Here is a 16,415-nt window from a genome sequence, read left to right as displayed (position 1 = left end):
CGTGAACATGGCGTCGGCATTTTGCACACGGGAACGTCAGTAGCTGACGTTGCAAGGGCGATGGATTGCAGTCGACGGGCAATTTTATAATCTGCGGACACGAGTACAACAAACGGGCACCACAGCTGTTCGCCCTCGACCGGATAGACCACGTATGACGTCATAGGCAAATGACCGTCATATTGTGTTACGACACCTCCGCAACCGTTTCATGACAGCTACAGCAACCAAGTAATGAACTTTTCAGACGTCGGGTGTCCGCGCAAATGATCCTAAATAGGCTGCGAACCGCTCACCTCCACGCACGGCTCTCATATGTTGGGACCCATTTTGACCCAATTTAATCGACGTCGACGACAATTGTGGTCACAACGCCACAATGCGATGGACTCAAGGGAATAGAGTCGTGTTTAGCGATGAATCAAGATTCACACTGCGATTTTCCGATGTCAGGCAGGGGTTTTGGAGACGACGTGGTGAATATCATGCTGAGCGGTGTGTCATTGAAGATGACAGATTCGGAGGCGGAAGTGTAATGGTTTGGGATGCTTTCTGTGCAAATGGACGTTCTCGACTTTTTGTCATCCATGGCAACCTCAACGCTGCTGCATACCGCTACCAGGTGCTGGCCTAGGAACTTGTGCCCTTCATGGCAGCTCATGGTCCAGGCCTGATCTTTCAGCATGACAACGCCACTCCACACGGCCATCTTGACAAGGGATTACCTGAGGAACGCGGTCGTCCGACCTGAATACCATCGAGCACGTCTGAGATATGCTGGGAAAACGCCTGCGCACTCTCAGGAACCCTCCATAGACTTTGCTGGAACTTGGTGCCTCATTAGTGGAACAATGGCGCCGTATCCCAAATGCAGTCCTTACACGCATCAGACAGTCAATGAGGAGGCGTTGCCTTGCAGTTGTGGGTACACATGGAGGGCATACGCGCTACTGAACCTGTGATTTCATCAGACGACTCAGCTTGTGAATTACCATGTTGACTGTGGTTTTGACGAATGCTGTGGGCGCAGCGAACAGATTTTTGACTCAACATTTATTCCTATTCTTTCTTTGGACGTCATACAATAAAAAAAATACCTTATTTAACACTTTCTTCTGTCATATTTGCTAATTAGCCAAGATAAAACGGTTGTGAAGTTTTTAACTGACTCAGTATAGTTTTGAACAAGTTGAACGAATTGCAGTTTAAATGCATTTCACTGTATAGTCAGGTATACTTGGCTTAATTTTCCACATGCGGTCGGTCTAAGATCGATTCCCGTCGGTGGGTCCTTTTGGGCTATATCCCGCTCTAACCAGTGCACAACTATTAAAGGCCATGGTATGTGCTATCTTGTTTGTAGGATAGTGCATATAAAAGACCCCTGGCTACTAATGGAAATATGTAGCGGGTTTTCTCTCTAAGACTTGTCAAAATTACCAAATGTTTAACATCCAATAGCCGATGATTAATAAATCAATGTGTAATAGTGGTGTCGATAAAAAAAAAAAAAAAACTTTTAATTTTTCCCATTAGCTCACACCCCACAGCCCGCCTGATAGTCAAGATTACCAAATAATGAAATTCACAAACGTGTTTCCACCATGTGCCAAAGAATTATGTTTGGAGAGACACTGACAGACAGAGAAACAGAGACATGCACACACAGAGAAATACACACAACTCCGCGAGAGATGTACATCTGCCAGTACACATAGATCATAATCCCCCCCTTCTCAAAATCCTAGATCTGCCCTTGTAGTAGTAGTACTAATTATAACAAGTAACTTCAAACCAATGGGTTATATAAATACTACAGAGGTCAACTATAGTAATCATCAAAGAAAGACTTCAAAAAGCATTTCAGAATTTTGTATTATTTTTTTAAAGATGAACTATTTCCTAAATGAGAAAGTGGCTACAACAAGTAACTACACTACAAATGGTGGTGTGGTGCCTGTAGGGATATGTTGAATATTTGAGGTATAAAATTGCTACATCCATGAAATGCTAAAGTTTGTGTTCAGTGACAAAGAAAGATTCTTCAAAAGCAGAACCTGAAAATGAAACAAAGAAAATATCAAAAAGAGGTAATTAGAAATAAAACTACATTATAATTATGCAAAACTGGCATACTATGTAATTTTAATCATTTTTTGTATTGTTTTCTATACTCTTCAAAACAAAGTAGAGGTACTCTATTAACAATTTACATTTGCCAAAATTTGAAGGTATATTAGCTGTGGTGAATGGTTATATGATAATAGTGAATTAATTGGGCAAACATTACAACTGGTAGTTCAGTATTACAGCAGGTTTTATGACTACCAAAGATCTTGAAGGATGATTGGAGTTAGAAGTGAAATTTGAAAGTTGACGGTTTTTTTATCAGTAAATCGCAAATTCAAACAATAAAAATTACTAAAAACAAAACAATAACAACTGTATGATCAACATAATGATAAAGATTGACAGAAATAATGTTCCACAGTGATTAATGGACCTTCCTGGAAATTGTCAAAATCGAGAATGACACCCCACACATGTGTACGGGGCAACTGTGTGATGCATGTGCAAACTATGGAATGTGTTTCGGTGTGTTGATAAACAGACCTGAACGTTCTTTACTAGGATGTCTGTGGTCAAAACATATGTTCGGACTAATAGTTGATATTAACATTAATATTTCAGATTCTCCTACCTTTTTGGAAGAGTATACTATTATTTCACATAAAATAGCCATTTATTTAACATAAACAATTTACTAAAATAAAAACTACCAAAAATAAAATGGATCTGTCAATATTGATAACTTATAGGGGTGTATACCATCATAGATCAGGGCCATAGCTAGCAAAACAATCCAGAAAATATTATAAAAACTAAAGAAAATTCTCGTCTTAACTGTTTAAGGAGTTTTAGATTATTAACTACTCAATTGCTCCCCCCCACCCCCCAACAAAAACTTCTAGCTACTGTCTTGAAAATAACTGTAAACTGCTATATGTCGTGATTTAATCAACATATACAACATGAATATAAAAACTAGAACCCCTCATCCTCAAAATAAATCAGTGGGTTAAGCTGCTAGATTTAGATACAACAGGAAGCATCTGACAATACACTAGTTCCAAAAACTAATTGTCATCACACGTTTGAAGCACAGTAGCATGTATTGTATTAGTAGCAGGGGCCACAGAATGGGGGGGGGGGGACTGGAGTGTGTTGGCCATACCTCCCCCCACTCACACATACACATTTTCCTGTTAGTGTGCTTGGGACAGCAGAAATCTCGTATCTTGATACCTGAAATTCAAACAGGTTCAGGGGCCTAATTCACTAAACTCTCCCAACTTTGCGATATCGCAGTGCAATGCTAAAAGACTTGCAAAGAGGATACTTTGTTGTCTAGCAGAGCCCAAGAGACCTTTGTAAATTAGGCCCCAGGTCCTCAAATACAAGTATTTTCATTCCCCAGACCACAGAACTGAGAGTGGCTCCCACCACTTTCAAATACACTTCATAGGCTCGGACTAGTTCAAATTAAAATTACAGGAATTTACTGGCCAGATATCTCAACAAAAAGCAAACTTGGTCTTGTATAATGCGACATTATATGTTAGATACACTTTGAACTTTTACCCCATGACATGCTATTTGGTTTACTGCATCTTAAGCAAAACGTTATAAGTCTGGGTAATTTAACAGTGAAAACACCTGTAATTGATGAAAATATTTCCCACTGCCTATAACTAGTGTCAGATCATTTAAATACATGTACTATATATAGTGTATAGGATAGGAAATGTTTTATTTAACAACGTACTCAACATATTTTATTTACGCTTATATGGCGTCGGACATATGGTTAAGGACCACACAGATATTGAAAGAGGAAACCTGCTGTCGCCATTTCGTGGGCTACTCTTTTCGATTAGCAGCAAATGATCTTTTATATGCACCATCCCACAGACAGGATAACACATACCACGGTCTTTAATATACCAGTCGTGGTGCACTGGCTGGAGCGAGATATAGCCCAATGGGCCAACCGATGGGGATCGATCCCAAACGAAATAATATTTATTTGAATTTGTCAATTTTAACACGTAAAATTAAGCAGTGAAAACGTTCATTGTCTACTTTAGTATATTTTATTTTAAAAATATATACATGATTAATATGTTACTAGTATACAAACTAAACTTTGAAAGTTCTACTAACACTTTATAAAATATCAATTCTGAAATAGGAAGGTACGACTGTTGATAATACGTTGTCAAGACTCTAGTACCATATCCTCAACCGAACGTTCTTCGTACAGAGCAAGATTTCTCTTTTAATTTTTTGAGACAACCCTACAATTTGAAATCGGCAAACGCATGTGTTAACTGAAACTGACAACAGGCTGTCGTTTGTGCTTTGCCGAGCTATGGTGGCACAGGCGACGAATCAAGCGTATACATTTGACGATATCCGTTCATAGCGAACACACACAACTTTTTTAGAAGTGCATTTGAGCTTGTATTTCACATTTGTACATGATGTTATAATATGGTAACCAGAGAATGTAACTTTAAGACTGAATGCAAGTATGAACATTTTGTTAAAAGGACAGACCCTAGTTTCAATCCTGAAAATTAACACTATGTTTAGTTAATTTACAAACCTGTAACACATTTGGATAAAGTGAGTGAAACATGAGTCTGTGACTTTAAAATGGTCAGGTCATGTCAGGTCATAGGGCTTTACGTGCACATTCAGAGCAAGCTGTTGTAGCGCAATGCTTTGAAATGGTGAATTACCCTCTAAAAATAGATAAAACTCGACTCTCTAACTGTTACTTCTCAGACGCATGTGCGTTTTTAAAAATATGAGAAATGCATTTTGTGGTATTAAAAACACCTGGATGACCAAAAATACTTCGAATGTACGGAAATAGATAATCTAAACAATAAAATCTAAATAATGTCTGATTTCAGTTATCAAACAACGGCTCTAATAGTAAAAAATATGCCTTAGTGTTTAAAAACTGGGGCATGTCCCTTTAAGACAGTCATTGTAGAAAACATATGGGGGAAGGGGTATAAATTATAAAAGCTTAAAGGAGTTTCCTGATACCTCTTTCAGTTTTCTAAACAAGTGATAACATACTGCATAAGACAAACCTCAGGATGGCTGTTGTTGAAATTGTTTGGAGCGCCATTTACGGTGACATTGTTGATTGGGCCCTTCAGTCCCCAAATCTCAACAGTTTCCATGTGCAGTGATCCCATTCCAGTCACGTTATCATGCTTAACAGTCATATTTAGTGTATTCTGAAACAAAAAAATTAAAAAATGTATTTAACATCATTGGAGCAATTCAATTATATAATCCACAATAATATGAGTTTTTCCCATTTTTCTTATCACAAATAATTGATAAGTGACTAAGAGATATGCCTAAGTTTACAGAATATAAATAATGTTTCAAACAATTGCATCACTATTCGGTCATAATTAAAACATCTAGCGTACACTAAATCAGCAATTATGTGATCAACACTAAAATCAAATGATATTGTATACTCTATCTTTATTTTAAGGTATATAATATTGTAAAAGTTGTTTTCCTAACTGGAACACTTTGATATAATTCTGTTGTGATCCTTATCTATGGCAACTACAGTGTGCTAACTGTAAAATAATGCACAAAATCTTTATTTTATTTTATATTTCTGGATTCCATCTATTAATATCATATTTACAATTATAGCACCAACCTGTTTACACTCAAAGAGGGAAAAGTAATAATTTCCAACTTGGTAGGTGTCTGAAATATAAACCAGACAGATTATATTGAAATATAGCAACACCTGAAGGGCTATTTCCAAAACGCGATATATACACCAATTTACAAGTTTCAGAGTTGGGAGTTTTTTTCACTACCTGGAACTTACAAATTTCAGAGTTGAAGTTTTTCACTGCCTGGAAAAGTGCAATTGTCCAGAAGAAAAGTTCTCAGGCAGGCGATTTGATAAAATACTGTATATCATAAAACAAATTAGCAATCTGGAAATGTAGCAAAATCCAAATAAGAGTAACACATTAGTGACATATACAGGCATGGCTAAAGCAATACATTTCCCCAACTGGGCCCAAATAAGATTTCATATGTTCTAAGTTTAAGGGCCAAAGCTCTGTCAAAAAAAAAAAAAATTCTCCTACTAACTTGCCATGAGACAAGACGTGTCGACTTGTGCTCTCGAGCTGCCCCCCCTCCCCCCCCCACCTGGGGGGAATGATTGCCTCTTTTGGGGCTCTGGTGGAGTACCGAGTCGCATACACGGGGTCACGGGCAACCGTGACCTTAGTGTATGGTGACTCGGGAAAAGAAGACCAGAAGAGGAGGGAAGAGAGGAAGAGGAAACATGCACCAGGGGCGGCTCAGGCGGAAACAAAGCTGGCGGCCCCATCTGCGTCGCCGCCCCTACCACGACCAAACCGGAAGGATCGACCGGAGGCGACTCGCCGTCCAACCGAACCAACTGAACAGACGCGGCAGGTGGAGCAGCCAACAAATGCACCGCGGCCAGCATCAACCGTTCCTGCCCGTCGTCCATCTGCGTCGAGCAGTCAAATATATTTTTGGTTTTAATTTCTTAGTCCGGACATGATTGGGATGCAGATTATTCCCCGTAGACTTAGGCTTTTTAGACTTTACTAAAAAAAATTATTCCAAATTCCACCCACTTCAAACTTACACACACACACCCCCCCCCCCCCCCCCCCCCCCCCCCCCCCCCCCCGGACTTAGTCACTGGTGAAAGTCAGAGATTAAGCCCGGATAGGCATGCATGAAGCTCTCGTGGCACATATGCGCGTTAAAACTTTACCCGACCTGATCTGTCAAATATGGGTCAATCGCCATGAAAGTCAACTTGATGATCTGTAACCTGTACATGATAAAGCTTTACACAGAATTTCATTTCAATATCTTGAGGCACTGCAATATAACAAAGTCTGGAAAACTATATGTGGGACAGACAGACAGACAGACAGAAGGATGGAGACCAAACCTATAGTCCCCTCTGGTTGGACTGGCATAGGTAATAACATTTTGCCCAGAACAATCATGTTTTAGTACAGAAATGTAGACACATGTAAAACGATAATTTATTTGTGAAAGATACTAAGTAACCACTTTTACAAAGATCTTGTACACAGAACATTTTTCACATAAAAATTGTATTGTAGGAAAAAACTTAAAAATTGAAAATATGTCGATCAAATTGAGCCCTTAACTAAATTTACTAATTCAAGTATCTATTGAATTCAAAGGCTGATTAATTGAATGTCATTAACAGGAATCAGAGTGTACCTGTTGATACTCCATCATCCCAGAAGAGGGAGCCACTAGCTTGGTATTCATGAGTTGTCTCATTCTCCAGGGCAACAACCAACCTAAATGGGTTCTGACGACTGAAAGTCAACAGGATACATAAATGATAAGACTTTTTTAACCAGCTCTGGTTGATTGAATTTTTCTAATGCTTGAAAAATTGCAATTGTCTAGAAGAAAAATTCTCTCCAGCATGAGATTTGATCAAATATCAAGATACTTCTCCCGAATCCATGAGGATTTTGTAAGTCTGTATTCAATACATGTAGGGGCATACATCATTTTCTAGGATACATGTACTAATATAAGACAAGAAAACCCTAAAAGGGTTTACTAAAGGAATTGAACAATACCTACTGGTAATGATAGCATGTACATGCATGTATATTGATAATTAGATTTAGATCTATGGGTTATACTGTAAAACATGAAATTAATGCACGAGAGAAACTAATGTGAAAAATGTGTGAAGGCATCTGACGCATTAATTTTACAATGCATTTATGTTTGTAAAATACTGGTAACGTAAGCAAAGTAAATAAAACAAAGAACCTGAAAACGCTGAACAAATGGGTGTTTTATTTCATTTAAAATGTCAAACACAACAGAAAAACACCTTCAATTAAACAGAAATCACACATACCAATTAGAAAGTCTTCCTGTTGCAACCGAGTGAGCATATCTCAGAAAGGAACATGAACATATTTCATTCAGTCATTGTCTTATAACACGTCAAACAGACCTGATTTTATCCAACTACGCTTGATAGTCTGCGTCTTTCTTAATGGAGTCAAAACAATTCACAATCCAGTGAGAATGAATTGGTTTTAGGACACTAATCCTCAAGTCAATGGGCAAGTCTTTGTTGCTTTTCAAATTACTTGCCATTTGTTTTAATGCAACTTTGCAATCACCATTGACCAAAAGATCCATCTACTGAAGTTCTCCTGTGCGCCTGACTGGAACAAACTGCACCTCAAAACCACAGTTGTAAAAAAACCTGTCACACCTTTGATAGATAGATAGATAACAATTTAACGTGCCCATATACCACTAGGGTTTCGAACACGTCCATCCAGAGTCTGACCTCCGATAAGATTGGTGGCCTCTACTCGGGATGGGGGTAGGGATAGAGTTGAAAATTGGCAGAAATTTGAAAATAGCAATTAGTAAAAAAAAGTTAATAGAGCTGCAAACACATCAAAGATGACAATTGACTTTTGCCGCGCTGGAAGAGTTGTCAACGCTAGAACAAATAAACTATTTTGATTTGATTTGAAAAGGAAATGAACTGTATGATATCTCTACTACTGAATTAAAGACTCCACCATTCGTCCCACAAATACCATAATACATCTGCAACTGCTCCCATACTAACTGTAGCTGACTATCAAGAAAACGTAATGGGAATAGAAATGGAGAACTTATTAACATGCCCCTATCATCAAAAGTTTGTTTTTGTTTTTGTTTAACGATACCACTAGAGCACATTGATTTATTAATCATCGGCTATTGGATGTCAAACATATGGTCATTTTGAGTCATAGAGATGAAAGCCGCTACATTTTTCCATTTATATGCACCATCCCAAAGACAGGATAGCACATACCACGGCCTTTGATATACCAGTCATGGTGCACTGGCTGGAGCGAGAAATAGCCCAATAGGCCCACCGATGGGGATCGATCCTAGACTGACCACGCATTAAGCGAGCATTTTCCCACTGGGCTACGTCCCGCCCTCTATCATCAAAAGTCGGTGGTGTCGTGGTTAGGCCATCGGTCTACAGGCTGGAAGGTACTGGGTTCGGATCCCAGTCGAGACATGGGATTTTTAATCCAGATACCGACTCCAAACCCAGAGTGAGTGCTCCGCAAGGCTCAATGGGTAGGTGTAAACCACTTGCACCGACCAGTGATCCATAACTGGTTCAACAAAGGCCATGGTTTGTGCTATCCTGCCTGTGGGAAGCCCAAATAAAAGATCCCTTGCTGCTAATCGGAAGAATAGCCCATATAGTGGTGACAGCCGGTTTCCTCTCAAAATCTGTGTGGTCCTTAACCATATGTTTGACGCCATATAACCATAAATAAAATGTGTTGAGTGCGTCGTTAAATAAAACATTTCTTTCTTTCTTTCTATCATCAAAAGGTTCAGGTACATATCTCTCCTGTGCTCAAGCTCTGGAAAACTATTGACCAAGTCCAATGGAATTGAGGGAATGTATAGAAAATGATACCTGAAAAAGGTGGTATTTGCTGGTTCTTGCATAGGAATTATATGACCTCCTCGGATATGCAGTGGTATTGGAGAGTCATCGTTTACAGACTGGGTTATCATTTCTTGGCCAGTCTGTGTCACTATTTTACCCTGGAAAAAGAAACAAAAATGATGGTGATAACTTTAACAAAGTATAGACATATATTTAGGTATCAAAACTGGCCTCGGTGGTGTTGTGGTTAAGTCATCGGACATAAGGCTGGTAGGTACTGGGTTCATAGCCCCGTACTGGCTCCCACTCACAGCGAGTTTTAACGACTCAGTGGGTAGGTGTAAGACCACTACACCCTTTTCTCCCACACTAACCACTAACAACTAACCCACTGTACTAGACAGACAACCCAGATAGCTGATGTGTGTGCCCAGGACAGCGTGCTTGAACCTTAATTGGATATAAGCACGAAAATATGTTGAAGAAAAAAAAGTCTTTAAAACGGTAAGAAACAATATTTTAATATTCATGAAAGGGTAGCCATACTTTGTGGTGGGAGCAAGAAAAATGTCAACAACAACAACAAAAAAGTCTCCTTTTAGTATAAAAGTAACCTTTTTATCTAGCTGATACATATAACTCTGAGCTGATTTTTTTTTACCCACTGATTTTAATCATGCTAAGTACATGTACATGCCCTTAGAAAGGATAATGATAAAGTTTGTTTTGTTTAACGCCACCACTAGACACATCGATTTATTAATCATCGGCTATTGGATGTCAAACATTTGGTAATTTTTAACATATATTTGTACAGTATTAGAGAGGAAACTCCTTAGATTTGTTCCATTAGCAGAAAGAATAAAACTCACAGTATAGTAATTATACCATCGTCCTTTAGGCAGATACAGGTGCAGAATTCGTTGCTTCTGAAATGTGTACAGTAAGTATTAATCACATGAAAAGTTACTTAGAGCATTAAAAATTATTATCAATATTTTTACAAGTGGACAACAAAACTGCACACACACATGTGCACACACACACATGCACACACACACAAACAAATTAACATCTATATACATGTATACATACACATATGAATGCAATTAAACATATCTTCAATCATGCAGTATCTTAGTTTTCATTGAATATGTACATAACACGTAGCATATAGAATTATTAAAGGCATAGTCACACATGGTCCAGTTTTGCCAGGATTCCGATTAGTTCAGGGTCCAGTTTACACAGGTTTCACTGTATATAGAGAATAACAAGTTAATGGCATAGTTATATCAGCTTTATCCTGTGAAGATATGAATGTGTAACTCAATAAGGCTTGCTGAGCAGAAGTCTCCATTCATCCTGAACAAGATAAAGCCAAAACTCTATGTCATTAATCTGTTGTTGTTTTTAATCCTGCAACTGTGAATAAGAAGAATGGGGAATTAAATGAACTTTATTCCAAACTTTTGATATGCTTATAGGCTTCACAAGCAAATATGTTTCTGCAGTATGACATAAAAAAATTTTATTGACTACATTCTTGTAATATGTTATATATATTTTTATTTTTTATTTTATTTTTTTATTATTCACCTTGCCCTGTTATTAAAAAGCCTACCCTCTATCCAGGGTAGAAACAGAGGACAGGTGGTCAACAGGAAGTTATATCAGCAAAACTTAATATTATAGAATGGTGAATACATTTTTTTTTTTAAACATTCATTCACACCTAATTTACTTGATACACACACAGTAATATGTTATATTTGTCTCCTCCCAAAATACTTTTTTAAACTTTTAATTCCTAAATATGCAATTCTCGTAATATTTATCACAGCACAAAACTTAATTTTTTGATTGAAATTAATGATGTAAAGAACATAATATCACGCAATTGATCTGAAAATCTAGTCAAAGCAAACGAGTCGAATCAGACAGTTCACAAGATAGGGATTTATTTATCCAGGATGTTTCAGTATGAACCCATGTTTGATGAGGTTTGGGAAATTAGCACAATTTAGTCATAAATTTGATGGAGGGGGAGGTATTCTTAGACCATCAAATGATGCAATTGATCACTGTTAACTCAATTTATCACAACAGACATAGGAATGTTCACATAGTGTATATTTCAGGTCATGTGAACAGTGTGACTGTTGATCAGCTGCAAAGTGACTCTGCTGTGTATTCATACTTCCTGTAAAATAGGAGATATCAACAAAGCTGGACCCCAGAGAAACTGCTCATCAATACTGTATGTCATTTTGTCTTTACTGAATCTGAAAAAAACATTAAAATCTCATTATTGCATTCTACATTTCTTATGTGTGTTTTGTTTAACGACACCACTAGAGCATATTAATTTATTAAACATCAGCTATTCAATGTCAAACATTTGTTAATTTTGATATATAGTTTTAGAGAGGAAACTCGCTACATTTTTCACATTGGTCAGGGGTGGGAATTGGTGAACTGTAAAAAAGAGGAAATCTAGAGGGGTCCCGGAAATTTTTGAAATCCTAGGTTAAAATCTGTGCTGTCTGACACATTTTGGAGGAAAGGATGATTAAAATGCGAGGAAATGCAATGTTCCATGAGAGAAAAATAGCTGATACAAGGAGAATTCCCAACCCCGATTCGTAGCAAGGGATGTTTTATCTCCACCATCCCACTAGAGCACTTTATCAATGGGCTATGTCCCGCCCTTTGACTCTTAATGTCATGGCAACACCATACAAATTGTACGAGCTGTAACATTAGAGATTAGAGTCTAGACTAAAACATTTTATAAACATTGAGCTTTGGGGTGCCATGCATTGCAGGAGTTATCTCCCTTGATGGACTTGAGGGTTTTTACCATCTCAATCAGTGCTGTCCTGTTAGTAAAAGATACTACGCTGTTTTTTAGTAGATGAGCTACTATTCGGCAAACTAAAATAAAAATTAAGAATTAGCTCCCCTTTTCACTTTTGATGAACCATTCCAAAATGTAAAATTACTTAAGAAATTTGCGCAATTTTTACTTTTTACTTAATGCTACAAGACATTCAAAACTCAATACTCACTTATAATAACACTAAAAGTTTATTCTTTATTTTGAATTATTTTTGGTCCATAAACAATAACACTTAATAAGACAACTTGCCCATATAAAATGAGACAGTTTAAAGTTAATTTTGTTTAAAGACACCACCAGAGCACATTAAATTAATCATCGGCTAATGGATGTCCAATGAGCCCACTGGCGGGGATCAATCCCATACCGACCACACATCAAGGGAGTGCTTTACCACTGGGCTACCTGACGCCCCCATGTAAAATGACGTCATCAGATAAAATGACATCATCACATATGACGCTCCCTGACAACATAATTTTTACGTTGCTACATTTGGACCAATGGGATGACGCTATATTTGTAATGAATGTAACGTAAATTTAATTATACAATACTCACTCATGATGTAGAGGTCGAATAACAGTTTGACCTTCCACGTGGGCGTAATGGAACAGTGTGTACAGGTAGGGAAGAAGCCAGTAACGTGTACGGATTGCATCCCTAGCAAGGGAGGTAACTACCCCTCCAAACAATCCAGGATCTTGGTCCTAATGGTGAATAAATATATTTTTTTAAATGTTTATACTTTTTAACCTACAAGCTTAAGAAATATCTACATAACTCTTCTTGGTAAAGTGGGTTGCAATAGCTAAATTAACTTTCAGAAGGCTTAATTCTTGCCAGAATCATTTCAATTTGAAATACTACAACAATTTGCTCTTTTAAATTCAGCTGGATCGAGCAACAATACAACATATATTCAACATATATTATTACTAACAAACTGACTATGACTTTACCAATGGATAATATTTATAACTAACTGATATACACTGTTCAACAATAGAATTAAATAATATTTTTGTGATTTTTAAAGTTTTATTTGCTAGCAGAAGTTCAACATAAAATCAACACACAGATTCTATGGCAGTAAATGTCTCACCTTCTATAAACGGATTCATTTGACACTTGGTGTTTTTAAATATTTAGTTAATATAGGAATAATTTGTTATTTGTTACTCTAGTTCTTTGAAAAATAATTACACCATTTCTCTTTTTTTAATTTAATTTCATGTAATAATTTGTTTCACATGCTTTGAGATAAACATTCATAGATGCAACTGTTTTATTGATCTAGGAGTTAAAGTTTGTGAGAAATGGTGCTAAACTGAAAAAATATTAACATTGAGTTAAAAACAAAAGTTGATGGTGCATGTCGCCCTCAGAAAAGCAATACCTATATCCTGCCTTTTGACTTTGTCAAGCCAACACAACAAAACTACTGTGTTAATTATTTATCATAATTTCAATATTACGACTAGCTGTGAGGTTTTTTCTTTACATAACTTAATTGCTATCAAAATATCACAAGAAATATCATATTTGCTTGTAACACTTTCCCTGGTCTTGGTTAACTGAAAACTGCATGTGTCATCAATTGTCTTCCCATAAAATTAGTATGATTGACTTACTATGTAATTAATCCCATTGTGGTTCCTGCTGAACGTGTAGAATGCTCCAAGCTGCATCCATCGCTTACAGAGTTCTGGGTTCGTATCGTCAAAAAACCCACATATGTCAGCTCCAATCTATAAAACAGTTTTTAAACTATAGTAATAATAAGGCTTAATAATCATAATACATGTAAATCTACCTTTAGCCACACCATATGTATGCCGTTTAAAGGACCAAACTAATATTATCTTAATAAGGCCTCAATTATATCTCTCTATGAAATAAAAAAGTGAACAAGGTACATAATTGCTTGTTTGATCTTACCTGATTGCCTTCTCTGCTTGTTTCACTGAATGCAAAAGACATTTCAGAGTGCACTTCCTCCATTTTGGTTGGTCGGGGAAAGGCTTTCACATTAACATATGTGATGTCAATAGCGTCTAAAAATAGTACTGTTTAGCTTCTGCAGCATTACATAATGGCGATGAATCTTTCGAACTGTGTAGTAGACATCTGACAATATGCATTAATGGAGAAGACTCGTGAGTGAATTAAAACTGCAGTTATGCTTGTATATGAACTTGGGATTTGATTTCATAACATTGAAACCAGGGACTGTAGCTTTAAATTAGATACAAAGACAAGGAGGAATTTGTTTTTAAATTTTATATAGTTGGACTACATGAACAGATTAACTAGATTAATGGCGATACTTACATAAGGTATTCCAAAAAGGTTGAATTCAAGAATCCCTGAAAATACAATATACAAACAATGAAATGTTTGTTTTGTGACAAGTCAGAACATTAATCGTTTCCTTCAATGATAGTTTATTTAAATGTGTCAAAAAAATGTCTACCTTGTTCTGAACACAGATATGCAACATTTAAAGAATATCACTTGGTGAAAACATATACGAAATATTAAGAAGAAGGAAATATTTTATTTATATTATATTGTGTCAGACATATGGTTAAGGACCACACAGATACTGAGAGTGGAAACCTGCTGTCGCCACTTCATGGGCTACTCCTTTCGATCAGCAGCAAGGGATCTTTTATATACACCATCCCACAGTCAGGATAGCACATACCACAGCCTTTTATATGCCAGTTGTGGTGCACTGGCTGGAACAAGAAATAGCCCAATGGGCCCACTGATAGGGATTGAAAGAAATGTTTTATTTAACGACACACTCAACACATTTTATTTACGGTTATATGGCATCAGACATATGGTTAAGGACCACACAGATTTTGAGAGGAAACCCGCTGTCGCCACTACATGGGCTACTCTTTCCGATTAGCAGCAAGGGATCTTTTATTTGCACTTCCCACAGGCAGGATAGCACAAACCATAGCCTTTGTTGAACCAGTTATGGATTACTGGTCGGTGCAAGTGGTTTACACCTACCCATTGAGCCTTGTGGAGCACTCACTCAGGGTTTGGAGTCGGTATCTGGATTAAAAATCCCATGCCTCGACTGGGATTCAAACCCAGTACCTACCAGCCTGTAGACCAATGGCCTACCACGACGCCACCAAGGCCGGTTGATGGGGATTGATGCCAGACCGACCGTGCATTGAGCAAGCACTTTACCACTGGGCTACATCCCGCCTCTATACCAAATATTAAAGCAATCCGTGAAAAGATTCAAAAGTTATAAGCAATTATAAACCTAACAAAGTTTGTAATGACCTTGACCTTACAATGAAATCAGATGCACGTGTCGGACAGGTGTGTGGTTGAAAGATTATTCCACTGAACACTCATACCAAATAGGAAAGCCATTCTTGAAAAGAATTACAAGTTAAATAGCAACTTGAGAACTTTTAACAAAGTTCCAAAAGACCTTGACTTTGTCTTCATATCTGTTATGGTACTGAAGGTGAGCTGCTGAAAAATTCATGTAGTTAACAAATATACCAAATTAAAATCTTTTTTGAGTGAAAGCAATTTTACAAAGTTTTAACCATCCCAAATGACCTTGATCTTATGGGCTGGATGGTGCAGATGAGAAACACACCTGCTGAATACGCACACCAAATATGAAAGTCATCCATTAAAAGATTCAAGAGCTAAAGGCAATTAGAAAAACCTGAACCAAACGTTAACCAAGTTGTAAAGGATGTTGACCTTCCACTTGGATCATATACTGCACTACCACCTTGGTGAACACCTATACCAAATATTAAAGCCATCCATTAAAAAACTTAGGTGTTAAAGACAATTAAAGAAACTTTAACCAAACTGTATATTAACTGTAAATGACCTTGACCTTCACATGGGGTCACATACATG

The 16,415-nt window shown here is 37.3% G+C and overlaps 1 protein-coding gene across 1 annotated transcript in view; it reads right to left on the bottom strand.

Moving 5' to 3' along the window:
- Window positions 1-1,859: 1,859 nt before the first annotated feature.
- LOC121375777 (maltase-glucoamylase, intestinal-like) overlaps window positions 1,860-16,415 on the bottom strand; it is a 70,615-nt gene continuing 56,059 nt past the window's right edge. Inside the window, exons 35-44 of the mRNA XM_041503406.1 lie at window positions 14,832-14,866; window positions 14,132-14,248; window positions 13,059-13,207; window positions 11,796-11,880; window positions 10,468-10,524; window positions 9,623-9,753; window positions 7,363-7,463; window positions 5,765-5,814; window positions 5,169-5,318; window positions 1,860-2,057 (exon numbers count right to left, since the gene is read on the bottom strand). Of these exons, the coding sequence (XP_041359340.1) occupies window positions 1,995-2,057; window positions 5,169-5,318; window positions 5,765-5,814; window positions 7,363-7,463; window positions 9,623-9,753; window positions 10,468-10,524; window positions 11,796-11,880; window positions 13,059-13,207; window positions 14,132-14,248; window positions 14,832-14,866 (938 nt within the window). The 3' untranslated portion in view covers window positions 1,860-1,994. The remainder of the gene's footprint in view (window positions 2,058-5,168; window positions 5,319-5,764; window positions 5,815-7,362; window positions 7,464-9,622; window positions 9,754-10,467; window positions 10,525-11,795; window positions 11,881-13,058; window positions 13,208-14,131; window positions 14,249-14,831; window positions 14,867-16,415) is intronic.

This window comes from Gigantopelta aegis, chromosome 6 (genome assembly GCF_016097555.1).
Source record: "Gigantopelta aegis isolate Gae_Host chromosome 6, Gae_host_genome, whole genome shotgun sequence".
Lineage (NCBI taxonomy): Eukaryota > Metazoa > Mollusca > Gastropoda > Neomphalida > Peltospiridae > Gigantopelta > Gigantopelta aegis.
This window is presented reverse-complemented; position numbering and strand designations above follow the sequence as displayed.